General features: G+C 45.4%; 2 protein-coding genes across 5 annotated transcripts; both read right to left on the bottom strand.

The window, feature by feature from the left end:
- Positions 1-120: 120 nt before the first annotated feature.
- BNIPL (BCL2 interacting protein like) lies at positions 121-8,967 on the bottom strand. Of its 2 annotated transcripts, XM_074349397.1 has the most exons (10): positions 8,418-8,967; positions 6,377-6,472; positions 6,117-6,181; positions 5,668-5,892; positions 3,126-3,308; positions 2,829-2,931; positions 2,565-2,696; positions 1,620-1,706; positions 1,270-1,368; positions 121-784 (listed from the first exon to the last, which is right to left on the bottom strand). In XM_074349397.1, exons 1-10 carry the CDS (start codon positions 8,459-8,461, stop codon positions 748-750), a joined length of 1,071 nt encoding a protein of 356 aa, XP_074205498.1. In that variant the 5' UTR covers positions 8,462-8,967; the 3' UTR covers positions 121-747. The 2 variants fall into 2 exon arrangements, with proteins under 2 accessions (XP_074205498.1, XP_074205499.1); XM_074349398.1 differs by lacking the exon at positions 6,377-6,472.
- Positions 8,968-9,104: 137 nt separating this feature from the next.
- On the bottom strand, positions 9,105-27,004 carry PRUNE1 (prune exopolyphosphatase 1). 3 transcript variants are annotated; one of them, XM_045519180.2, is made up of 8 exons: positions 26,867-27,004; positions 19,342-19,434; positions 18,591-18,793; positions 16,629-16,813; positions 15,608-15,766; positions 14,613-14,707; positions 12,819-12,977; positions 9,105-11,004 (listed from the first exon to the last, which is right to left on the bottom strand). In XM_045519180.2, the coding sequence occupies exons 2-8, from the start codon at positions 19,378-19,380 to the stop codon at positions 10,576-10,578; spliced, it is 1,269 nt and encodes a 422-aa protein (XP_045375136.1). In that variant the 5' UTR covers positions 19,381-19,434; positions 26,867-27,004; the 3' UTR covers positions 9,105-10,575. The 3 variants fall into 3 exon arrangements, with proteins under 3 accessions (XP_045375136.1, XP_045375135.1, XP_074205493.1); XM_045519179.2 differs by lacking the exon at positions 26,867-27,004 and adding an exon at positions 25,452-25,652; XM_074349392.1 differs by lacking the exons at positions 16,629-16,813; positions 19,342-19,434; positions 26,867-27,004 and having other exon boundaries at positions 18,591-18,789.
- Between the last annotated feature and the right edge of the window lie 47 nt (positions 27,005-27,051).

Below are 27,051 nucleotides of genomic sequence, written 5' to 3'. Positions count from 1 at the left end.
TCCCCGCAGGCCCAGGCGCTCAGCTAAAAATCCCAGGGAACCTGTAGCGTGAACCCTGTGCCAGAACGGACAGATTGTGATGTAAGGGGCTGGGGAAAGAGGAGTTCACTTCCTCGGAGCAGAGCTTAAACCTCTCATCACAGTTTATTAACCGCTACAGATCTGAATTTATTAAAGAGGACAAAAGTACAGGTTTGAGAACAACCTTTCCCCAGGCTCACAGGCCAGTGTCACAGGCAACAGACGTGACTACTGAAGGAGAGAGGGTAACCTTGTTGTTGACTGTTCCTTTAGCATTTGGGGCACTGACTGTGGACTCCCAGTAGGCAGGCTGGCTGTGGTCAGTCAAGCCCTGCCCTCCCCATTCATCCCTCACCTTCACAGACTGCTAGAACACCCCAGGGGGAAAGGATCTCGGCCCCGAAGGATCTCAGACTCAGGGAGATGAATTTGCCCAAGGTTCTACAGCTAAAGCAGCACCGCTTTGCACTTTCCTATACAAAATGGCACCACAGGCACCCCTCCAACTGAAAGGAAAGTCACCCACCAGATCAGGTTCTGGACCTCAGAGCCTACTCTGAAGGCACCGTCACGGAATGAATGACGTCTCACTGAGGTGTGAAGACCCAGCGATACTGGGGTTGAGGATAAGATGTTTACAAGACAGCTCAGATGTTTCAGGGGTTAGGGTGTAGGCAGATCAATTATCTTTGCTTGGTTATGAGGTCCTTTTACTCCAGTCCTATGCTAGATCCCGCCTGAGCCATAGAGATCCTGGTCCAGCCTAGGAGAAAGAGAGGAAAAGAAAGTGGTTCAGGAGCAGGACCTGGGTCTTGCTCAGGGGTTTAGGGAGAGAAGCCAGGTGAACTGGAACAACTAGAAGATTGGATGCTTGGGTTGGGTCGGTCATCATATAGCACCCTTTGCTCCCTAGCACCCTCCCCTCATTGGATATTCTCTCCTATTTGCTGCCAACGTATTCTTCCTTAATTTCTAGGGCTAGTCTGAATCGCCTCTAAATTCTGTGCTGTGATTACTCTTTTATTCGTTGATCACTTATGTGAATAATTTTTTCATTTGTTCTTGCTAGATACAGTAGCGTCTTTAATTTCCTCTCTGGGTGTGTGGAGTTTTCCCGGATACACTGAAGTATCTGAAAGCAGGGCCGCGGTCTTTTAGTTCCTTTGTATCTCTCCCAAGACATTAAGAAAGTGGGAAGTGGCTTTACACATCCCATCCCAAACTTTTATCCTTAAGCTCAGGACTCACTGTCTGACAGCTTCCGGGATGTGGATCTGATCCATGGAGATGAGTTGGGTCAGCTCTCCCAGGCTGCTCAGAAAACGAATCTTTCGTGTAAACTTAGAACTGAAAAGAGAGGATCAACCAAGTGTGTTTTATACCGGGAAGAGGGCTCCTGGAGACCCTTACAAAGGGAAACATAATAGGTGGAGAGTGGCTAAGGGTAGAAAGAGTCAGGGTGGGGCAAGAACGTCTTAATCTTTTTTTTAATTAAAAAATTTTTGAATTAAATAAAAATTTTATTTTAAGGAGCTTCTTAATCTTGATTGTGAAGACAGGGAGACGGGGAAGGGGGTCTTTGTCCCCAAAGCTAGTACCTGATGAAGGGCCGAAGCAGCGCCAGGAATGCCTTCACATACCACGTCGCATGGACAACCAGCAGGGCGCGCAGGTTCTTCCGGAGCCTGCGGAAGAATATGAGACCGTCCCACTCTCCTTCCACCTTCACACCTGAAGATCAGGTGGAGCTGTCTTCTGTTCTTCTCTCACTTCTCCAACCTCCAGACTTCCTTTCGCAGCTGGGTCTCATCTCCCTTCCTTTAACTGCAGTCTCAGCTCCATTGATCTTGTTTAGCCTCCTCATTTTTAGGAAATTCTCTCAGAATCCCTTAGCCTGGTCTCCTCTACCCACTTCCTTCTGTGTCCTACCTTTGCACAGCTCCTTCTGTACACTCCTCCATCACTCCATGACCAGGACGATTTATAAAACTCCAGGTAAAGAAGACCAGTGAGAAGGAAAAAAAGAAAAGGAACGAGAAAAGTGTGCAAATGGCAATGGCAGATGGAGGGAAGAAAGAAAAAAAATAAAGGAACATCGGGGGGAAAAAAAACACATGGGTCAGGGATGAAGGCAGACAAGAAAAGAAGAAAAGAAAGCAATGGAGATGTGGAAAGTGAAATAAATGGCAAGACTGTGAGAAAAGGAAGGGGGGCCTTCCACATGCCGGGCAATGTGCCACGTTGATTTACCTGATTTTCACAAATACCCGGTGGCAAAAAGTATTCTCATCGCCATTTTACACAGAAGGAAACTGAGTCCCAGGAAGGTTAAGTGACTTGTCATACAGCTAGTAGATGACAAAGGCAAGATCTGAAACTAGATTTCCACGACTCCAAGTAAGGACAGAAGACAGGAAAGGTTTGAAGAGGGGTGTAGAGGGACAGAGAAAAGCGGAAGAGACTGAAGGAAGAAGAAAGCGTGGAAAGCTAGAAAAGAAAAGGATAAGACAGAGAGCTGCAGCCCTTTTGTCCTAGAGGCTCACCGCCGGTCCAGAGTACGGTAACACTGGCGTATCCAGCTCAGAGGTGGAACCTGGGCCCTACTTGTGCCTCCGCTCAGGTGAACCAGCAGATAATTTTCAGCTACCAGCAGCTCCAGAGTCCCCACCATATACCTGAGGAGATGAAGGTGTCAGGCAAGGTATGTGTTTTGAATCTATAATCAGTTACTGATCATAGGAAGGGTTCTTTTCAACTTTTCCCTCCCTTGACATCCACCCTGGAGCCCTTCAGGCCTCCCACCTCACCTAAACAAGTGTTCCATGACGTAGGTGTAGTTGGGGATGCTGCTTCTGGGCAGATAACAGGAAGTGAAGACGATGACCGCATTGAGGCCATCACCGTGGTAGCCTGGGGATGTGAAGGGGAGAACTCATTCAGTCAACAAGTAAGTATTGACGGACAGTACATCTGTTTAGGGTGAAAGACTCTGAGGGTCTCTGAAAGTTGCAAGAAGTCATTCTGAACCCAATAACTGAGTTTCCAGCTTAGCATTTCATTCAAGAAGTCACAGTTCTCACCCCTCCACTTAGGCTAGCCAGTACCTCCATGAGACAGCACTTTCTTATAGGGCTCAATGGCAGTCATGTCCACTCGCTGCTCCTGCTGTCCTGTTCGGAACACCCTCCAGTGATGACCATCTTCTCCAGCCACATCCCACATGCAACCCCGGCCCAGCCTCTCAGCTGCCTCGCTGGCCCCTAGACCCTCTGCCCGGGGCAGCTCATCTGAAAAAGAGGGATGGGGGAGGATCAACAAGACAGAATATACAATGGCCTTGAGGCCACTGCACTATGGCAGGTTGATAGCCCTTGTCATTACTCTTGATTCTTTCTTTCTTCTCATGCTTTTCCTTCCTTGGGTGAGTTCATCTGTTCCCCTGTCTTCAAGTACTGCCCGTAAGGTGATGATTCCTCTCGAACCCAGGCCTCTCTCCTAACACCAGACCCACATCCCTAAATGGCTAGAGTGGACATCTCTAGCCAATTTTGTGTTTCTCTATTATCTCCAAGTCACCAGACTCCAAGTGCAACTCAAATTCATCCTCTTCCTCCTCTCGCCCATATTTCCTTTCTTGATGAGCCCATCCATCTAGCTGCCTGAGAGAGAAAACTGTGTATCTCCTGAGACGCTTTCTTCTCTATCAGCCCTTGAGCCAGATGGACCCACATCCTCCTCCATCTACCTCTATTACATCCTTTTTATCATTCTTTCTGCTACTGCTGTCCTGGTACAGGTTCTCAGCCTTTGTCACCTGGCCTTAGTGCTAGCCTCCTAACTCGTCTCCCTGCCTCTTGTCTGTTCTCCTCCGTGCCACCCTTTGCATCACTGCTAGAGCAAGCTTTCCTTTCTCCTCTACCTTTTTCACTCAAAGGATAATATACTATACCCGCTAATTCTGCATGATCTTTCCACAGCAATAGAAAGAGCTGCTTCACCACAAAAAATAAATGCCTAGTCTTTAGTATTCCACTGTATGGACGGATGTGCCACAACAGAATATCCTACTGATGGAACTTTAGGCTGTTTTTAATCTTTTAAAAGCCGTTAAATCTGACCATGTTACTCCCTTGGTTAAAACCATTCAAGAGACTCCCTACTGCCTACAGGACAAAACCTCAATTTCTTAGTGTGGCAGCAAGGACCTTCATGACTTGCCCCTTGCCTACTTAACACAGCACTGTCTTTTGTCTTTCTCTCTTCACCTCCCAGGCCTTCCTATATGTGACAGAATAAAATATAGCTTGGTTTTGTCCCTAGTTCCTGAAACAGCTCCTGATGATAAAGGTCAAGGTGGTATCTTTCCCTGTTCATAACAAGCCCCTTTCCACCACACAAGTTTATGTTAATGAAGTGACTCTGGAAGGCTCCCACGGATGGGTGGCTGCTTGCCAGGGGAAACCACCACATGATCAGAGGGTTGGAACTTTCACCCTCTGACCTCTGAGGAGGAGAGAGGGACTGCAGGTTGTGCTAAATCACCAGTGGTCGATGATTCAATCACACCTACATATGAAGCCTCCATAGAAAGCCCTAACTGAAGGGGTTCCAAGAGGTTCCAGGTTGGTGAACACATAGAGATGCTGGGGGGGGGGTGCACCCCTGGGGAGGGCACAGAGCTCACCCCATTCCGTGCACACTTTGTCCTACATATCGCTTCCTTCTGGCTGTTTCTGAGCTGTATCCTCGGAAAATAAACCTGTAATCTAGTAAGTAAGCTGTTTTCCCAAGTTCTGGGAAATGTTCTGATAAATATGAAACCTGAGGAGGGAGCAGTGGGAACCTCTGATTTATAGCCTGTTGGTTAGAAGCAAAGGTGTCAACCTGGACATGTGACAGGTGTCTAAAGTCTGGGGGCAGTCTTGTGGGTGAGCCCTTAGCCTGAGGTGTCTGTGCTAGCTCCAGGTAAGTGTCACAGCTGAATTGTAGGACACTCAGTTTGTGCCTGGAGAGTTGGAGAATTGGTTGTTGTAGGGAAAACCCATACGTTAGGTGTCTTAAGTGTTGTGAGTAGAGAAGAAACAAAATTTCCCTTAATACTTAAAGTCATGCTTCACACTTTGCATTTCCCAGCATGCCATGCTCTCGCCCAAGCTGCTGCTTCCACCTGGAATGCGTCTCCAACCACCGACAAGCTCAGCGCCGCCTCCTCTGTGGAGTATTCCCCAGCACCTCTCAGGCAGAGCGGACCTTTGCCTTCTCCCTGCTTACACAGTACCCTGTGCACGTGTAGATCACAACCTGTAACTGCACTCGTTTGTATATATGTTTATTTCATACTAAACAGAGAATTCCCTGAGGATAGGGACTGTCTTCTTCATCTTTATAACCCAGTTCTAGCTCAGTGATGGCATATAACCATTATTCAAAAAAGTTTTCCTTAATAAACGAAGCACACCCCCCACCTGCTGACTACCCTCACACTGGACCCATGGGCTCTACCTTTCCATCCTGAGGAGACTTTGCTGGCCTTGCCTCGTGGTCCCCACCTTATTAGTTCTAACTTCAGTCCCATTAAATCCATCCTGAGTGTCTTTAATCCTGGGCTCTACTTCAACCAGCTCAGTCCTCAGCTTTCTTTCTCACCTTCCCATTCAAATTCATGTCCACTGTCCAGCTGCTCCGAGTCTGAAGGTGTCTCCAACTCGTCTACCTCCAGGTCAGAACTGCCCTCGGAGGAGGAAGGATCAGAGTGGGTGGGAGACGCTCCATCATCTCCAGGCCCCTTGGTCAGATCCAGTCGCAACTCTGGGGCAGAAAGACGCTTACGCATGGGGCGATGGCCACATAGGGCTAAAGTGTTGGGGGTACCTGGGGTTGAAAGAGGGGAAAAAAAGAAGAGAAACATGTATGAGTGTTGATGGGAGAGGTTAGAATTCCTGTATGTGTAAGTGACGATATGGGTTGAATTCCAAAGAATGACCAACACAAGGGACATTTGGGAAAACAAAAGTTGAACCACAAAGGGACAGGATGGCATAATCTTTCTCTGGACTAGAATCAAGAACTTGAAGCCTGGGTTCTGATTTACCTACCTGCCTGTGAATCTCCTTCAGGATCAACAGGATCTTCAGAAGGGTCAGCCTCTTCAGGAAGCAATCTAGAGGGGAAAAGATTAAAAGGGAGCAGAAACTGAGGCTAAAAGCATCAAGACAGGTATGGATTCTCTCTCCGCCATGATTTTATCACCTCTTCTCTCTTTTCCCCAGCTCATTCCTTCAAGTCTCAATTTACCTTCCTGCCCTCCATTTGTGACCAACCCTCCCTTTTCCCAACCTCCCTCACACTTCCTCACCTGGGGAATTCTTCATCCTGCCATTCCTCCATCAGCTCCAGTTCCCCAAGTCTCAGGGATGCTCCTAGCCCTGCTGTTTCTGCATTCTCCCTGACCCTGATAGTCCCCCAGAAGAGATTATCATGAGACAAACGAGGCAGTGTTTTAAGGGAGCTGGATAGTAGGTGAAACACTGGGATGAAGAACAGTAATTAAGCTTTCAGAATATACATACAGCTTATACAACTCAATAACCAAAAAAAAAAAAAAAAAAAAAACAAACAAAAAAACCCAACAATCCAATCAAAGTAATGGGCAGAAAACCTAAACAGACATTTCTCCAGTGAAGACATACAGACGGCCAATAGACACATGAAAAGATGCTCAATATTGCTAATTATCAGAGAAATGCAGATCAAAACTACAATGAGGTATCACCTTATACCAGTGAGAGTGGCCATCATTAAAAAGTCCACAAACGATAAATGCTGAAGAGGGTGTGGAGAAAGGAGAACCCCTTCCTACACTGTTGGTGGGAATGTAATTTGGTGCAGCCACTATGGAAAATAGTATGGAGATTCTTTAAAAAAACAAAAAATAGAGTTACCATATGATCCAGCAGTACCACTGCTGGGCATACAGCCAGAGAAAACTAATTTGAAAAGATACATGCACCCCAATGTTCATAGCAGCACTATTTTTTTTTTAATGAACTGGTGATTTTTAAAAAATAACTTGCAGATACTATCAATGAGCTTTTGTTGCACAGCCATAGCAGCACTATCTACAATAGCCAAGACATGGAAGCAATCTAAATGTCCATCAACAGATGACTGGATAAAGAAGATGTGGTATATATATTCAATGGAATACTACTCAGCCATAGAAAAGAATAAAATAGTGCCATCTGCAGCAACATGGATGGACCTAGAGATTACCATACTAAGTGAAGTAAGTCAAAGATAAATATCATATGTTACCACTTATATGCGGAATCTAAAAAACAAAAGAACACAAGTGAACTTATTTGCAAAGTAGAAACAGATTAAAAAAATATAGAAAACAAACTTAGGGTTACCAAAGGGGAAAGGGAGAGGAATAAATTAGGAGTTTGGGTTTAGCAGATACAAACTACTATATACAAAGCAGATAAACAACAAGGACCTACAGTACAGCACAGGGAACTGTATTCAATAGCTTGTAATAACCTATTATGACAAAGAATATGAAAAAGAATATATATATATATATATATGTATAATTCAATCACTATGCTATATACCAGAAGCTAACACAACATTGTAAATCAACTATATTTCAATTAAAAAAAAAAGAAAAAAGAAAAAAACAATAATTAAGGAACAGAACAGAAAGCAGGCCTTAAAAAGAACTCAGATCTCTCATCGCTGAGATGTTTTTACCACCTTCACCACTTGTTGGAAACCGGTCACCCCTACTGTTGGGTTTAGGGGCGGAGAAAGCACGGAATGTCAAGCTAGTTATTTTTACCTGTGCGGCAGTTGCTCCACCCGCACAGTGGGGGTGAGAGGTATTTCACATTACAGCTGGCTGGAACCCGACAGACCTGCCCAGCTGTCACTGCGCAAAGTTGGGGAAGATGGCACCTTGTCAGGCCTGCCTTTCCTCGACCACACTGGGGAGTGGTTAGGGGAAACCACGGCATGGGTGGAGGGGTGGGGGAAGAAGGTAAGAGGGAAGGGAGATTTGCTGGGAAAAAGAATCTGGACCTAAACATAGTTCTGGGTCAGCTTTCCTGATGGCCATTCTGGAGGATGGGTTGTTAGAAAACAGAGAACAGGGGCATAATATGGAAGCTTCCTTGAAAAAAAAAAGCAGTAGGAACTATCCTGAAATCCCCTGTTCCCTAATTCTCATATGATACTGGCATTTCCTACCTAGAACCACCCCCATCCCTTCTCTGCAAATTAATTCTTGTCTCCTCTAGGAACTCGAGATTTGACTTGGTAAGAGCTGGATGGTGGGAAAGTCCCAAGACCATTCACTCCTTGTTTCCAACCAAGTTAGCCAAGATCTTACTCACCCAGGATCGGATGTCTTTTCTCCTGCCTCTTGTAGAGTTCCCATCTTCGCAGGTCTCCCTGTCTCCTTCTTTAAACACTGAGAGTTGTCGGGGAGCTGGATATCCCAGCTCCCCAACACTTCTGAACGCTTTTTCTCTGTCTCAACTGTTTGTTGCTCTTGCCTCCAAGGAGGAGGGAGATGTGGAAAGGAGGTAACCTCCCCTTCAAACAGGTTTGGCCACCTCCCTTCCCAAGAAGCAGGTTTGCCCAAAAGAAAAAACCTGCCTATGTGGGGGCGGGTTTTGGGGAGGAGAGTGCATTTTCTAAAGTGGCTAGTCTTGGGTGAGTCTAGGAAGGCAATTTTCCAGATTCCTTAAAACCTTAAGGAATCTGCTTTAAAAAAAAAAAAAAAAAGAGAGAGAGACAATGGTAGAAACCATTTTAAGACTATCTTGGGCCTACTTCTTGAGCATAAGGAAAATCAAGGACACAGAAGTATATCATAAGCAGGGTTCTGGAAGAAGAAACAAAGGAAAAACTGAGGATGAGGGGAGATAGAAGATTGTTGCTCCTTATTCCCAAAAAGAGTCAATAGAAGGAAGACATTAAGTTTAGCAGAAAGAAGGGAAATGAATCTTGAGAAGGTTAAAGTAATTATCAAGGGGAAAGGCCTGACCCTAGTTGTAAAAAGAGACAATAAGACTCCAAACAGGAAAAAAGTATTTAATATTTTAACAAAATGCAAAATAAAGTACCCAAGTTACAAAACATAAATTCCTTTGGTTCAGTAATCACACCACTATTTTACCTTCCAATGACTACAAACATCATCCCCTCAAAGTGAAGCCAGACTGTTCCCCTCATATGAAGACATCATGCCAAAACCATCACATACCCCACTGTTCATCAAAACTGTCAACAACTTACAGGGAATAGAGCTAAGGGGGAGGAAAAGGGGCAACAGGTTGGTCTGAAGAAGAAAGGGAGACTCTACACATGCAGAACAGGTCAGTGGGAGGGAGCCCTTTGCTGGTCACTATGGTATGAATCATACCCCTGTACATGCTACATGAGGCTGAGTACCTTGGTACAATCACACATAAACAGACAATCCAGTGACCCTGAGCATTCCCAGGGAAAACAAAAATAAAAACAGAAGCAGAGGCGAGAAAGGACAGTGGCAAGAGGCAGATCACAGAAATCAGGGAACATCTAATCCAGACCCTCAGTTTTATAGATGGGGGAATGAGACCTAGAGGAGTGAGTGTCTTGGCAAGACACACAGTTTACAGCAGTCAGTATGAAACTCCACGTTCCCTTGTACTGTTAGCAAAAAGAGAATTAAATGGATACGAAACCGACAGACCCGCTAAGGCAGGGGACAGAGCCGGGGTGCTCACTGTAGTTCTGCTGTCTTTTGGGAAGAGTGCCTATGAGGTCTTAAGGCTTTCCCGGGTGTCTCCTGGACTCTCAAGAGCCAGGGGTCTTTCTAGGTCTCTTCAGGGTCCCTGTGGCTCTGGGTCAGAGGGATCCAGAGAAACTGAGAGCCACGCCACACGACCAGAACGGAAGATAAAGGTCTCCAGTCTGCTCCCAAGCAATTCCGAAAAAGTTACAATAAACTCAGAATAGAAATTTAGCCATCTGGGAATCAGACACCATCACCTAACTGGGGGCAGAAAGTGGAGCTGGAAATCTGCAAAAGGCTGAAAACTGGAAAAGGAATTTCCAAAACCTAAAGTGGGTACTGTATTCAGTAAATACTTGAGTTAATAAGAGAATAAATGAATACATGGAGAAAATGAACGTTTGGTCCCAATGGAAAATACTGGTTCTGTTAAAGAGCCTGCCTGCGGGCACTTTTGGGGTACGCATTCTTTTTGTGCTACTTTTCTGGAACTGTGTATGTTCCTATATTACGACCCTGGTAAATGAAATAGAGGTGAGCCAGTGTAGATTTAAAGAGTTAAGTTAAATAATAAAATTTGTCTGCTCGGTAGAGATTGTGGGGAAAAGGTAGAAAGCCAGCTCAGCTTTCTTTCACTTCTTTCTCCTCCTAGGTTTGAGAACAGTACACCAGGTCCTGGAACAATAAAGACAGAACTGCTGAAACATCTCAAAACATGCATTCAGGGTGGTTCAAGCAACCTCTCTCACTTTCCCCTCCCCTCCCAACAGTCATTTCTTGGACAGGGAGGCAGTGGTAGATTCTGATAGCGAGATCTGACTACACTTCTCAAAGATGACCTCGGCTGAGAATTTAGGCAGCCCCTGATCCAGAGGGCACTCATCCACCAAGCTGTTCATGGGCGTGGGGGGCAGCGGAGGCTCCTCGTCATCTTGACTCAATCCAGAAATCAGGGAGTTACCTGCCCTGTCCAATTCCTTGTCCGCCTGTTCCCTGGACACACCCACTGTCTCAGGCTGTCCCGAAGGGATCTTCATGGAGTCAAAATATGCTGACAAGGCTTCCTGGAGCAGAGGCAGAAGTTTCTTTCGAGAGACCTGGGTGTTGCCTTGAAGATAGGCTTGGAGGTTAGGGTGGATGCTCGGGGCCGGAGTCAGCTTCAGGGACGGAGAGTGGGAGCGTTCCAGGACTCCACAGATCTAAAGCGGAGACAAGACAGGGAGATGGTGCGTAAGATGGTGAAGCAAAGAGCTGAGGCTTCTAAGTTAGACGCTTCTCTTATAGAGGAGACCCTCCCCCTCCAAAGTTGTTTTTTCAATTAAGTCATCCAGAGTTGTTTTATACATCTGCTAATATACGTAGTATTTTAGAAACAGAAGAAACTTTTGAGATCATGTATTTTATTAATAATTAAACCAAAGTCCAGAGAGATTAAGTGTCTTGAACAAGATAATGTAGATGATGGGAGACTCTGAACCAGAACCTGGAACCCCTAGCTCCTAACCTAGTGTTGCTTCCAAGTGTATTCCTGTGCTCAAAAACTTGAACTCTGCCCTTAGCTGAGATGGAACGAGCATCTATACTGAGGTCAGGGGAAGGACAGAGACAGAAGGAATGAATAGATCAAGTCAGGGTGGCAGGTATGCCAGGCATTGTGCCAGGTCTGGCCATTTACAAATATTAGCTCATTTGCTCCTTACAACTGCCTTACAAGTTGGTATTACTATTACCCTCATTTACAGGTAGGGAAACTGACGCTCAGCTAGATAAGGTAACTTGCCAAAGGTCAAGTCTGAATGGAGCAAAGCTGATACTTGAACCCAGGTCTGTCACCAGAGCCGGTGTTCTCAATTACTATATTATACTATTCCCAACACTGGAGGAAGGAAGGAAGCGGCAGGGCAGGCTGTGAGAAGAGGATGCCCGTTTCCCAGCACGGAGGCAGCCTGGGCAACAGCAGAGGCATCAGACGTCTAGAGTTTCAGAGGGACTGTGGCGGGGAAATTTGGGAAGGTGGGTAGAGGCACTTCTTACAGCCAAAGCGCCCTTTCCTTCATGACATGATTAGTAACAGCCCCTGGTTACTGAGAGCCTACTTTGTGCCCAGCAATGTACTTTACACATGATATGATGTTTAATGGTCATATCAGACTAATTAGTAGGTAGTATTATGCCATTTACAGACTCAGAAGTCAACTGACTTGCCTTTGGTCAAAGAGCAAGTAAGTGGCAAATCTGGGACAGAAAAGCATATCTATCTGCCTTTAAAAACTGCAGTTCAAACTACCTTCCACTGAATGAAATTACATTTGGTTCCCGAAGGAGAAGATAAAGGCAAAGAGAGGTGGGAAAGGATGGACATACCTTTTATGGACACGAAAGATTATCTGGCTATATTCAGACCAGTCTTCAGCAGTCTTCTCTGCTAGGAAACCCAAAGGATCCCTGGACTGCCTTAAGTCCACTTTTAAATTCTTCCCTGATCTTATCAGTAACCAACAGAGGAAAAAAAAGGGAAGGAGGTGGGAAAGGTGGCCAAATGGAAGATGAGGGGGGAAAAAAACAAACCCGCTGCTGGATTACTTCTCTACTTTGCAAATACAGATTATTTAATCCTTGCATGGTTAAGCAGTAGAAAAGGTTTCTCTTGTATTTCTAATTTTCAAGGCAATAAGGTAAAAAGGAGTTTTCAGGGTAAGGAATTAACGGTTAAACCAAGAATCAAATTTTAACTCTAGATTTAAAACATGTCTTTTTAACCCAATTTTGATTCATTCTAAGTAGGAACTATGTCTCTAATTCTTTTTGGACTCTCCCTTTCTCAACAACAGTATGAGTAAGGATACTCATATATATATTGAATGGAAAAAAGCAGAGAGGAGAGACTCTGGAAATAGATCAAGGAATCCCTACGTAAATACAAAAACCACGGAGAGATCCTTTTCAGCACAGGGCAGTGAGTACAGGCAGAGCTCTGCAGGGCCCTCAGGCTGGAAAAGGGACAGAGACTCACTGTCATTCGAAGTGCTGCGTGGGGACAGAAAACAGCCAACTGCCGCACTGGCTCATTGTGAGTGTTGAAAAAGATAGTCATGGCGACCAGGGCGTCATAGCTGTGAGCCTGGCAGAGGGCATGGAGGTCTGCGATGAGGCCAGACCTCTGCAGAAAGACCTGGAAGAGAAGAAATGGACAGGGATGAGGGCTGCAGCTGGACCCCCCCTATCACCAGCAACAGAAAATGCTTATGAAGGGTGTCTTTGCATGTTAACCTGGGACCTGTACTCCATACAAAAGGTATCTAGTATTTACTCTGTGCTATTTATGGCTGGAAAGCAATATACAGAATGGGGAAAATACAGGCTTTGGGTTCAGAAAGAACCGGTTTGAAAATCAGTTCAATTACCTATTAGCTATATGATCGAGGATCCCTAGACTTAAGTTTCCTCATCTGTAAAATAAGGGTAAAACATGTACCAAACATGATTGTTTTAAGAATTAAAAAATAATAATGTATGTTATGTGCTTGGCATGTGCAAAACTCTCCTGCTCTTGCAATCAAACAAGCAAGGTCTTTGCCTCGTGGGTATTTTTATTCTAAAAGAGAAGGAGGGGCGCGTACAAGGAAGTGCAGACACGTGACCACTGCATCCTTGGTTCTTCATTCTTTGTCAATTTATATTCTTCTCCAAAATTTTATGCAGTATTTCCTCCAATGAATAATAGCACCAGCTGCTTAAGATCAGGGCTTTTCTTTATCCTTGGCATTTCTAACAAGCCGATTTGTACTGAGATTATGATACTTGGCAAACATTTTGTGCTCCTGTGTTTGGCTCCCAAACTAGATTATGAGTTGCAAGGGAAGAGGTCATGCTATTCTGTTTTATTTAATTATTTAGTATTCTTTACATTATTATTTAGTAGAAATCTGTGCAGTCTATGACAGCATGTGTTCAGATCAGATTGTTGAATGATTTAAACCAATATGACATGGAACCAGGTATTAAAATACTTTATGAAAATTATAGTCATTCACCCATTCGACAAAATTTACTGAGTATCCACTCTGTGCCAGGCACTGTCAAAGGTGCTGGAGATACAGCAGAAACAGGGTGCTTGCTCTGGTGGAGCTGATAAACTAGCAAAGTGTTATAGACAGTAAACAAGGAAACCGTGAAACATGATTATTTCAGTGTTAAGTGCAAAAAAGAAAACAAAGTAAGATAATTTTTAGAAACTTTTGGGCACAGAGGATATTACTTTAGTTAGGGTGGTCAGGAAGAAGCTCTTAAAAGAGGAGACACCTGAGCTAAGTCCTGAATGATAAGAAGGAGCCAGCTCTGCAAAAGAAAAAGCAAGTGCAAAGGCCCTGAGTTCGGAGTGAGCTTAATGGTTCTGAAGAACAGAAAGGAAACCAGGATGGCTGCAGTATTGTGATTACAGGCATGAGGCTGGAATGAGGTTAGGTCAGACAGAAAGACGAACGCCTGATCAAGGAAGGCCCTGCAAACCACAGTAGGCCTTCAGATTTCATCAGAAATGCAATGAAAATGCAGTAAGGGGAAGGCGCCGATATGATCTGAGGGAGATCACTCTGGCTGCTGTGAGAATGATTTGTAGGAGTCAAAAGTGGAGGCAGGGGGTTATTACAGTGAAGTGAGAGATGATGGACTGTGGGAGTTGCAGTAGGGATGGAGAAAAGCAGACAGGTACAAGATGTATTCTGGAGGTGAGCCAAGAGTGAGGGGCAAGGTTACATACAAAACTGAAGGTTTTTTCTCTCTACCCACACCTACATCTTGCTCTTACCTCCAAATCCATATATATTGCACTAATGGCCACCTTGGTGCCTTGTCTAGAGATGGTCTTCTGGTCTTTTCTCAGCATCTGCTCTGTGGTCAGTCCTAGAAAGTAGATGTGAGACTAGGGGTCACACAAGAGAACCCAAAGAACCCAGGGTCCTAAGACAGACCAGGAAGGTGCAGACACCGAGATAGGTCAAGGAAGAGGAAAAACACAGCCTCTCTTTGGGGCAATGAACAGAGCTGACAACTCAGGAGGTAATTATATAGTAGAAATTTACTTAAATTACTGGATCATGATATAGTTACCTTTAGAGCAAGGGCCTTTGGGGAGAAGGGTAAATGGAAGAAGAGAGGCTTTCACACCTGATTTTTCTCCTTTCTGTGTTGTTTCACCTTTCTAAAAGTACATGTGGGACCCTTCTTTTTTTTTTTTTTTTTTTTAATGTCAACAGGCGGTAGCTGGGTAAAAAATTATGGAAGTTCTTTTGTTCTCTTCCTTTGTCTTTTGTATATTCACCCTAAATGTTTCTTCTGCTTCCTTAACCAATTATCTAGACCTCACTCTACTAATGCAGTTCGGTTGACCCTCTGAGGCCATGGGTTTCACATCCCTAGATAAGGAGAGCCGACTGTATTCTTCATACCACGTCATTTTACGTGAGGGACTTGAGTGTCCGAGGATTTTGGTATCTGTGGGGGCTCCTGGAACGAGTCCCCCACAGACACCAAGGCTCACCAGTATTCCCTCAGCATATTTTATGTCTCTACATTCTCTAATTAGACTGGAAACCTCTGAGACGCAATATATTCCTTCTCATCCTCCCAACAGCCAGGGTGGAAAAATGTAGTGAGTGGCTGATTAGTGCACGCTCGGGCTCACACATTGCTTAGTTTCTTCTGGTTTACAATTTAAATCATCATGCGTGCTCTGCAATTGTTTTGATGGTACTGAAGTGTGTAATGAACAAGGCTCCTGCCCACCAGTTTAACACTCCATACCTGATACATCAAACTTTGCCTTTTGCAGAGAATCAAAGATGTCATTTCTCCTGGGCAGATCTGGGAAGAGGGCCTCCAGTTTCTCCACATATTCAATGTCCTTTAGGGTTGCCTTTCCAACTTTAAGGTCCATGTTGACACAGTCCAGGATGATTGTTCCTGTAGAAAAGGAAGATGGCAGAACTCAAATCCTGTGGCCCTCCATTCCTGACCACTAGGACACACATAACCCTCTAACCTAATACAGAGGAGACTGTATGGCAACTCACTGAAAACAAAACAAGAAACTGGGATGACGTCCTGAGTAAGATATCCCAAATCCAAACTAAAATGCAGGCAGGGAAATGGGGAAAAGGCAGAAAGGAAGTGTGAGCTCCTCAATCCTTAGAGATTTTGGAACCTAGTCAGAGGGAGATGACCTCTCTTCTGTAGGCCAAATTCTAGCTGGAAGAGATAGCGAGTTCGAGGCCAATTCTCTCTCTCTCTCTCCTTTTCTTTAACAAATGGAGAAAATCAGAACAAGAAAGGTTAAGAGATTTGCTCAAGGTCACGTAACTACCTCCTGGGCAGAAACGGTATTAGAATTCATTTCCTGCTGCTGCTGCTGCTGCTGCTGCTTTTTGGTGGGAGGAGGTGGGGGGAGGTACTTAGGCTTAATGTATTTATTTTTGGAGGAGGTGCTGGGGATTGAACCCAGGACCTCGTGCTAAGCATGCGCTCTACCACTTGAGCTACACCCTCCCCCACCATTTCCTGCTTCTTAATAGGCATCTTCTAGGCCTGCTGTTCTGGGCTTCCTTTCTGCTTTCTCTGACAAAGTATCCTGCAGGCCTTTAATCGACAAAGCATCCTACAGCCTTTTGATGCCTAACTGCCCTGAAAGAATGCCATCCTTTGTTATGGACTAAATGGCTTTGAGAGGGTATGGTCAGGCTGGAAGAGTCTAGACTTCTCCACTCTCCCTTCTCTGGGATGGGAATAGAGGAACTAGTCAGGTCCCCAACCCCCAAGCCGCCCTCACCATGCAGAAGGGCTGCAGTTTGCCTGTCCAAGATCTCTGGTGCCCCCTGCAGGATTCTCTCCGTCACCAGGGTAGCGCAGGACCCCACCAGTTCAACTGAAACATGGCAGGGAGGGCAGTGTTTCTGATCAATGGGCCGATGGTCTAGCACCTCTGCCACTGCCTCCTCCAGGGCCGCATCACTTCTGTGTGGAGAAGGAGGTGTGGGGGGAAAGAAAGAAAGATAGGTAGGGGCACTCCGGCTGCTTCAATCAATCTCTACCTCGCTCGTGAAGCAAATACAGACATCTTAGGCAAACAGACCCTTGCTCACTTCTACTTCTGCCTCGCTCCTCTCAACTCTTTCTTAAATATTACAACTGAAGTCATCTTTAAAGAGTGTATAAGTGAATCTGATGAAGCATCTGCTACCAATATCTCACCCACATAATCTAATATCCTTTAGGGTTGACTCTTCAATTGACACCCTGGACACCCAGCATCTAAATCTTTCCTGTTCCCTCAATTCACTTAATATCCAAATTCCATGCAGGTCGCCAGATCCTGTGGCTTCTATTTCAATTCCCATTCATTCCCTCCTTTCCAACCTTCCGCTACTGCCTTATTCTAAGCCCTCTCTCTCTGAACTCTCTCTCATCTGAGTTATTCCAATAGATATTTAACCAAATACCTGTTTCCAGGGCTCTCCTAAGCTGTCCTTCAAACGCTACCTGAATGACCATTTGAAAAATGCAAATTTGATTCTGCTAGGACCTGGAATAAATGGAATTAACATTAGTTCCCCACTGCCCTAAAATGAAGTCTAATCTCCTTGGAAGGGCCTACAAGATCTCCATGATGTAGCCCCCGACTACCTCTCCAGTCTTATCTTTCTCTATGCCCTCCTTCTTCCTCATATTTTGGGCTCCGGTCATGCAAATCAAATCCCAGTTCCCCCAACTCACCATGCTATTTCAGGCCTGCCTGCATTTGCTTATATTATCAGCTCTGCCTGGATGCTTTTCCTAATTACCTCACCTCCCCATCCACCAAGCAAATACCTAGTCTTCTTTCGGGACTGAGATCAGCATCAACTCTGTTAGGAAACCTTTCCTGATACCCCCTACTCCCCTCTAGTATATATATTTTTTTAAACATTTTTTTTTATTGAGTTATAGTCATTTTTCAATGTTGTGTCACATCCCAGTGTAGGGCACGATTTTTCCTCCCCTCTAGTATATTTAACTACTTCATCTTTCATGCACCTGCTGTCCCTAGAGTGACAGTTAACGCTTACCTCTAACGCCCATTACAATGACCTGTTTGCCTAGTTCCCTCTTCCTGACTGACAGCTTCCTGAAAACAGAGACTCATATTACCTTCATCCTCTAAACAGAAGTTTATTAATGACTGAGTGAATAGATGGATTAGTGCCCTTTGGCTGTCCTAATATAACCAGTGTGCTCAAGGGAAAAATATACACATTAGTATTAGCAGGAGCCAGGCAGATTTAGGAAGATCTCGTATTCACATTGCTTTGTTGGCAGTTTTTTCCAGTCCTAAATTAGGGATGGAATTATTATAGGCGTGCATTTGTTAAACAGGTACTAATGAAATACTGGTTTATGTAGCAAATAATTTTGCTAACTTTTTAAAAGCTACAAATACAGTTGCAACCACTATTCAAAGGTTTCTATTACAATAAATCTGCCACGAAACCTTAAAATAATGATACCAAAGGTAGATTTAAGTTATTTCTGAGTTAGCCTTTAGTTTGAACTCTCTGTGTTTCTGTTTCTTTTTATTACTTGTGTAACTAGAGGACCGACAATATTTCTTGCTGACTTTCTATACCTGCTATCACCCAGCGACTACAATTAGCCTGTGAGACCTGTGACAGCAAACATTCTTTCTTCTCTTTATATGTTACTCATCACAGCCCATGGCACATGACAAATATCAGCTTAGCTTCCTTCTACTTACTTGGGTAAGACATGATGGTCAACAAGGATGAGGGTGAGCTGCCCAGCCTGATGCAATGCATGCAGGTCAATCTCATCCCGGAAAATCAAAAGGGACTCTGGAATGTGAATCTTCTGAAGGAAGAAGACATTGTCGCCTCGCAGAGGTAGCTCAGAGCGTTTTATATTTAAAACTGGCACAAAGACCTCCTCAGTCTCAGTTGTCTGGATAGAAAAGTGAAAAGCAGGTATGGCAATATTATGTCACAGGACAGGAAAAGTAACAAGACTATTGGGACCAAGGGAGACATGACCTTGGATAAGTTACTGCCCTTCTCAAAGCTGCAATCGCCCAGTCTTATCAAAATAAAAGGACGACTCTTGCCCTCTCTCCTTCTTAGCAATAACATGAAGGTCAACAAGATAACACTTGGAAAAGACCCAGTTCTAGATGCTGCAGAGAAGGGACTACTGGTCCTCAAGAGCTGACACGGCCCTGAGGAATATACCCTAGATCACTGATACCCATAAGGAACTCAGTAATTAACTATTTGAATATTGCTTATGGTTTACAAATTCTTCAAAATACACCTGCTCATTTGATCCTCACAGCAACACTGCAAAACCTTAGCATTTTAGATTTTACAGATGGTGACATGAGTCTCAGCACAGTCAAGGGATTTAACTTACTCAAGGCTAAATGCTGTTAAGTAGCAGAGCTGGGTCTTAAATGCAAATCTTTTCATTCTAAGGGACTCTTCCTAGGTACTCACCTTTGCCAGGTAAAAAGCCAGGGCGAGAGCTGACACCATGGAGTCCAAGTCACAGGCTTCATTTCCCAGCACAACATGTATCGGTCGGGACACCTCAAGATACAGGAGAATGGGAAATTAATGAAAGCATCTCTATTCATTTCCATTTTCCTTATATTTAAGTAGGGCTGCACGCACACCCTCTCCGATCTTCACAGAGGGGGTAGGTCAGATAGTCTTATGGGTCCTTGTTTCATGAAGATATTAACTGAGAGAGCATATGTTTTAGCTTTAAGCATTCCACACATGCCTAGTTAGTGGGAAAGTGCTCCTTCCTCTCTCCTACACTATCTCCTTGAATGTTAACTTAGCGACGAACAGAGAAGTAAATAATTCTCTGATTCCTTGTGCTTCTTTGGGCGCTCTAGGAGAAGTCAAAGGTAGAGCCTTTGGGGTAGCCGATGTATTCAAACCATATCAACCCTGGTTTGTTTTTTCTCTATTTTCAAAACAGGGAAAAGAATCCTTGCACTTCTAGATCACGAGAACAGGTGAAGAGACTCTGAAGATAAAGGCTGGGGGTGGGGGAGGGATAAACTGGGAATTTAGGATTAGCAGATACAAACTACTATACACAGAATAGATAAACACAAGGTCCTATGTACAGCACAGGGAACTATATTCAATAACTTGCAATAACCTATAATGAAAAAGAATATATGTAACTGAATCACTATGCTGTACAGCAGAAACACAACATTGTAAATCAATTATACTTCAGCTTAGAAAAGAAAAGAAAGGTTAAAAACAAGGTCTAGTCCATCATCCAGAAATCTAGTCCATGAAAACTCTCCCTACCCAGAGGCGCTTCAGTGATAACCAGATATAACCAATATACACTCACAACCCAAGAAACTGACACCTTCCCCAGCAGGTTCAGATAAAAGCAGGAACAGTTGCTGCTACTGCTGGAAGTTTTATTTTTAAAGCTTTGAGAAGTCCAGCTGCTGATGGGAACTCTGAGGAGGGAGGCATATGTGCTATTATTAACCTTGTTCCCTTGCATCCTATCAGAATTTTAAATAAAATACATTTAGACCTACAGGTGCCCACAATAGCAGAGACAAGGGTTTTGTTTTAAACATGTATTGAGTGTGCCAGGCACTGTTCTAATGTTTTTATGTGCATGAGCGAATCATTTAACCCTCAAAACATTCCGAAGAGGTAGGCATGTTAAGAATTATTATTTCATTCCAACTGTTTGCATTTGGCCAGGTGGAATAAGACCACAAAGTCCACGGCTCAGCTTAGAGCACAAGGATTCTCTCTACCCAATTTACTCTTGAATTCCTGTCTCAGCCTCCTTCTTTGCCTCCGCTGCCGGCTAGAGGGGCAGAGCCTCCTCGGCCTACTTCTGAGAGAGGAGGGGATAAGAGAGACCAATGAGACACATGGTTTCTCAATTTCAGCCCTGCTGGCATCTTGGCCTGGATAGTTCTTTGCTGTGGGGCTGCCCTGTGCACTGTAGGATGTTTGGCAGCATCCTCTGACTCTACCCACTAGTTGCTGGGAGCACCCCAAGTCACGACAATCAAAAATGTCTCCAGACTTGCCAAGTATTCTCCAGGAGGCAAGCTCACCCCTAGCTGAGAACTACTGGGTTACAGAAAGGTGAAAATCCAATCTGGCTTCTTCAATCAGGGACGATTTGCTAGATGGAATAGTTTAGAAAAGTGCAAAAGGTGTTTAGAGGAACAAAACGTAACAAGGAATAGTTTAACAAGTAAGGTAACTTCAGGGGAGAAGACGATTGAGGGGAGCCTAGAATCACCTCTCTGTACTGGTGTCACCCCAGCCCCTCACCCCCCCAAGAAGCCACAGCCAGAAAGGGACAACTTAGGAAGACTTTTGGTGGAATTAATTGTGCCATCTAGTAACTAGATATGTTTTTGTTTTTAAACCACCCTCTTCCCCATCTCCCACTCCCACCGCTAGAGAGAAGGGCAAGCGGCAGAGGCTATCTGTCGAGGTCTGGGGCAAAGGACCTCTGGGGAAGGCCTGCCCTTAGGCTCTCCCCTGTGCTCATTTCTCAAAGCCTGTTTCGAGAGGGTGGCCGCCAAGAGCCGGTCGCCCTGAGCAGCCTGGGAGAGGGAGGATTCTTTTCGATATTAAACTCTTTCCCAACACAACGTGAGAATTCTGTACCCAAGACCCGAGTCTTAGAGTAATTTTTCTGACTTGCAATTCCTCCTCCTGATACCAGAGAAGGCCCCTCTGTTTCCTGGATACCAACAACTGCCCAGATGGCTGTGGACCAAAGTGACAACAAAGCACTTGAGATAAGTGGCTGCAGAGATAGCTGGCTCACTGAAGCAGTAAGGGAGGGCACCATGTTCTCTAGACAGGGAACTATACAAACACGAGAGGCCGTATTGCCCTGACTCTGGAGAATAAAGGCAAGAGGAACAGAGAAAAGGCAGAGTAAGGGGAAGAGGCCTATCTCTGGGCACAAAGAGGCCCTCGGAGAACCTTTCCAAAACTCACATCAGTGCTGCTTCATTCCGAGTGGCAGCCAAATAAGGATCAGTCAGATCCCCAGCACCGAGAGGAGGCTAAGCACAAAGGAGGGACCAAATACAACTTCATGGCTCTAAAGGGAAAGGAAATGATTCCAGAGGAAGGTGAACAACTAACCCCTTGTGCTCAGCCCAGGTCAGACGGCAACCAAAAGGAACTGGTACAAAAGGAATACGCTGGGATTTTTAGCAAATCTTGGAACGGGAGCACCTGAGGGAGGTGGCGGCATTCCCTTCCCCTGTCGCACCCACCAGCACCGAGCCTGACTGATCCATTCACCACCCGCATGACACGATGTGCACGTTCCCAGCTCTGTCCTCTGCACTATTTGTTCTTCTCTGTCTGAAAGCAGCAGAAATGATCACAGACTGGGGTTGACTCCCAGCTCCGTTTCTTACTTGTTGTGGGACGTTGGCCTAAGCCTCATTTTTCTCATATAAAAATGAGGATACTACCGTAACCAATTTCAGCAAGCTGTTATGAGGATTGAGTAAGACAGCATATGAAAGCCTGCCCTGTAGTAACAGAGATGAGCTCCTTCCCATCTTCTCCTTTTTCTGGCCCTCCTTGTCCAGTCAAGCCTTATCTAAAGCCCCCTCTGTCTGAAGTCTTCCCTGACCACCCAGGCCAAAGCGACCTCTTCCTGTCCAGCTCCAGCTCCTGGGGTTCTCATGTGGAACTCAACTACCACCTTAAGGAGCTTGCCATCTTTTCCTGGGCATGTACTACAAATCCTTAACATTGCTTACCACTTAGGTGCCTGTAAGCTTTGTTGTTCAAACTAGTACACTTCTGAGAATGAGAAGGGATGCAATGAATGATTATACCTCAGTAAACTCAGCTTGTCCTGGGCAAGCCGGTCGTATGGACGCCTAACCTACAAGGCACCATTCCCCTCCACGTTGAGGGAAAATACGTGTAACTCTTAACCCCCAGCCCATCCTCCACCAGCTGAAAGCACAAGCCAAACGGCCTCTGTTTTCTGACCATCAGACGAAGAGTTCAGGGCAAATATAGCTATACTTAGAGCACAAGGAAACCTGAGTTGCCAATGGAAGAAATACAATCTGAGAGCCACAAGCAGATATAAAGTTTTCTTTTCTTAAAAAAAAAAAAAAAAAAAATGAAAACCACTAGTTGAAATGACTATGTCCTAATGTTCTCTGTGGCCTCAACAGCGGGGGAGAGGGGATGGGTTTTAGCGCTGGCAAAGCCAACCACTTCCCTTCTCAGGCTGAATATGGCCTGATGCCTACTCTACACAATAGTTAATGGGAGGAAAAAAAAAAAGACAAGGAGCCAGAGATAGAGAAGCCCTCCCAGCAGGGAAAATGGGACTGACTGACACTATCACCAGGACTGCAAATTTCTAAGGAGAATCAGCACTCCTGATTCTGGCCTCAGGCTGACAAGTGCAGAAAACACAGATTATCCAAAGGCTTCTGGATGAACACCTAAACTTGAATGCAGCCCCACCCTGAAGCAAAGATTTTTTTTTTTTTCCTCACCAAAAGTGCAAGATGACTCACCATGATTAGGACATTTAGTTAAACAGGATTTCTTTTCAGTGGAACAACCTACTATTATTGTGGCCAAGACTGGAGAAAATTTATCTGGTATCAAATGCTGAAAATATGGTACCAACAGGAGAGTTGGCTGGGTTATCAGCTGTTTCTATCTTGTGTAAAAGTTGACAATTTCCTAAAAGTCATACTGTAATTCAACAGAAACACTCAAACTTAACAGTGTCTCTGTCTAAATCACGTCTTTCTTTACACAAGAAACAACAGTGTGGCCACTGGGGAACTGGAGAGAGAGAACAAAATGATCTTTTTTTCTAATTTCATATCCTTTTTGTATTAAAATTTTCTCACTATGTACATTTACTACTTCTATAATTAAAAGCAATCTAAATTGTTGCTGCCCATGTTCACCGGCTGACATTCCCAGTGTCTAATTTTCTCGTTTCTCCTGGCACTGGATAGGCTGTGTGGTGATGATAAGAGCTCCAAGACAGGACTTCGCCTTCACAACTCTACAAGTTTGGAAAAAGGAAGGTCTAGATTTTGTTCCTTGGGGGATGAATGCCGGCAGAGAAAGGTCACCACGATACCAGTAATACTGAAAAAAATCCAGTGTTTTTCAGCTTCATACTCCTGAGGAAGATACACTCTTAACCTGGGGGTATTTCTGGAGGGTGGATGCTGCAGAACAGATGCATGCCATGAAGTGTTATCTGGTGAGGTTTCAGGTTCAAGGACTCTTTACCAAATGGTGAAAAAGAGACTGGTCATTTGGGTTATTGGGGGAAAAAATCCAACCGCCTAGCACTGGGAATGGTGCCACAAAGGCTGTATCAGTCCTCCAATGAGTTCTCTGTGATAGAAGTCAGAGGTAGCCAAAACGAATTGGCCCCAGATAACTTTATGCATTAAAACAACTTTCCCAAAATTTGAATTTCACAAGGAAAAATTTTTGTGTAATTGGTGTTAAAATTGAACTTCACCCCTATTTTTCAGGTGAGGATATTCATTTATGACAGCAGCTGAGTCTGCAGGAGGAATTAGGTAAATTTTAGGATTTGTTAAAGACCAGAATCTATCACCCAGGGGAATCTGTAGAGTTTAAGATACTCAAAAAGGAAGAATAGTCAACCATCTGTCTAGATTTCTCCAAGGACAATATAACTCGAAGTAGGGGGGCCAGATGATCTCCTGGAGCCTTTCTCTAGCCAGCTTTTTGCTGCTAACTGGGGACAGCAGCCTAATGCTACACGACCAGTCAACATGGCTGGGCGATTCCAACCGGCTCAGAGAGTACCAAAAATAAGCCACAAGGCATTCAGGAGTCATGTTTATAGTTTTGATTCCAAACACACTTTGTGCTTATCCTGTCCAGGCCACGGATTTTTATGCAATTTGTGTGTGTTAAGGCCTAAGAAGAAAACTGAAGGCAAAGGAATGCAGGTTATGGGTCAACAGACATGCCTGTTGTATTGTGTATGTTTACCTTAAGAACAGATTTAAAGTAAAACACCACCACCACCCCTAATGTACAATGAGTTAGGCCCGCCGGACAGCAACCGCCGTTCAGAGGCAGCAAAGCCGCGGGCACCGGTTCCCTCGTCCCCCAGGGGTTCACCTGGAGGCCAGTGGGCCAAGGCCGCCTCGCGAGCGGAGAACTGAGAGAGGGGCGGGGAGAAAGGGACAAATACACCTCGCGGCAGCACAGCCCGGTCCTTTTGACGGAACCGACCCGCGACAGCCAGCAGCGGCTCAGGGGCAGGACCCAGACCCATGCATCCTCCTCCCCGCTCTCGGGCGGACCCCAAAGGCAGGGGCCCCCAAACGGGGTGACCGAGCAGCACTCCCACTCTCAAGGGGTAGGTTCTCGCTCCTCACTTCTTAGGCCCTAAGCTTGATCAGATCCCGAGCCCCCAACCCACAATTCCACGTTCCCTCCACACACACCCTCGGGCTCCCCCGGATCCCACATCTTCGTCCTTCCTGAACCCCAGGCTCCATTCCTTACGATCACAGACAGGGGTCCGTTACCTGCAGAGCAGCTCGACAACCCTGCAGGTAGTCCTCCATGGTGAAGCCCAAAGCGTGCCACCGCCCCTCTTCGCGGAGAGGTTACCCGGAGAATGCGCCCCGCCCCGCACTCAGGGGCTTGAGGCGAGAGTCAGGAGGCGGGACTCGAACCCGCTACACCGCGATGCGGCCCTGACCCCTGGAGGAAGTGCGTAATCGGGCGCCCCGGGAGTCCGACGTCGCCCCTCCCCCAGCGGCGGAGGCCGAGCTCTGCGCCCTGGGACTCACGGGACGCCATTCCGGAGGCGCGAAGTGGGGCGTGGTGTAGGGCATCCTGGGAAATGTAGTTCAGAAGCTCCGAAAAACCGAGGGAAGGAGAATTTTCTGAGATCACTTATCTGACACACAAATGTACAGGTGTCACCTAACCTATCTTTGTGGCATCTGAACACGCCCTCTCGAGTCAGGCTAAATGTAGCATCTGTCCATATGTTACCCCAGCCATCAGGTTGACATCTTAAATTACACTGGGCAAGAACAGCCCTTCAACCTCCTTCCTCGAATGCTCCCCTTAACCAAACTGACCCATTGCCACCAATTTTGTGATTTTCTGTGTTATAAAACTTTAGAATAATCTCTGACCTCTCTTTTTTTCTTAACACCTAGTCTCTTGCCAACTCCTGGCTTCTTTCACAACTCTGTATCCTGTTTTTTTATAGCAACGGCAAATGTCTCCTCATTCTTTTCCTAGACTGTTGTAACCCGGGTTCTTTGCTCTCTGCCTCCTTAATTGTTCCGACTGCCCATTTCAGCTTTCAGAGTTGCTTAAAGTTTTCATCCTGCGGCAGCCCTGTAAGTAGAGATTGGAGGGCCTTTCAGAATGTAGGGTTGGGTTCCAACCTCCTTTAACTGCCACCTTCCAGCCCCAGAGTTATGCAGAGTATTGCACATAAATGTACTCTCATCATCAAATGTTCCCTCGTTTTTAATGCATCCTTCTATTTCCTACCATCAGCTTTTCCTGCTCCCCACTCTAGGAATGGAGAGGACATGACAGATGAGAGCTGGGGCCTGTGGTGGGAACAGGGACCAGAGCACAGGGGTGCTGGGTCTCCGGCTTGCAGCTAGTTTTCTCCCCGCTGCACTCTTCCCAGAGCCTGGGGCTTCTTCCACACCTTCTGCACTACCAGGGTACAGCCCAAACAGCTTCATTTCTAGATTTTAAAACATGATATAGTAAGGACTTGGAAAGGAGCAGGATTTTTTTTTTCACTTTAAATGAGTAAATATGCAAATACCATGTTCTTTGGCCCTGCCTCTATGGATCCAGAGCAAAGCACTGCCATACCCAGGGAGAAAGCCCAGCTCCAACAAGCTGCTGCTGTCCAGCCCTGCTCCTCCCCTCAGCAAGGGCACTTGCTCTTCCCTATTCTCACCAGAGAGGCACAAGTGCTCCGTCCCTTCCAGCGGCAGGCGAAGGCAAGAGAAAGGGTCTGTTGTTTTTCTCTCCTTGTTTCTTTCCCTCATTTGCTGATCACCAAGCTGCTGACCAGGTCAGAAAGCCCTAATGGAAATCCTCCAGTGCTGGGCAGGCTCCTCCTCCTCCAGGAAGCTTGTCCTT

Source organism: Camelus bactrianus, chromosome 21, assembly GCF_048773025.1.
Source record: "Camelus bactrianus isolate YW-2024 breed Bactrian camel chromosome 21, ASM4877302v1, whole genome shotgun sequence".
Lineage (NCBI taxonomy): Eukaryota > Metazoa > Chordata > Mammalia > Artiodactyla > Camelidae > Camelus > Camelus bactrianus.
The sequence above is the reverse complement of the archived record's forward strand: the minus strand, read 5'-3'. Positions and strand labels throughout refer to the sequence as shown.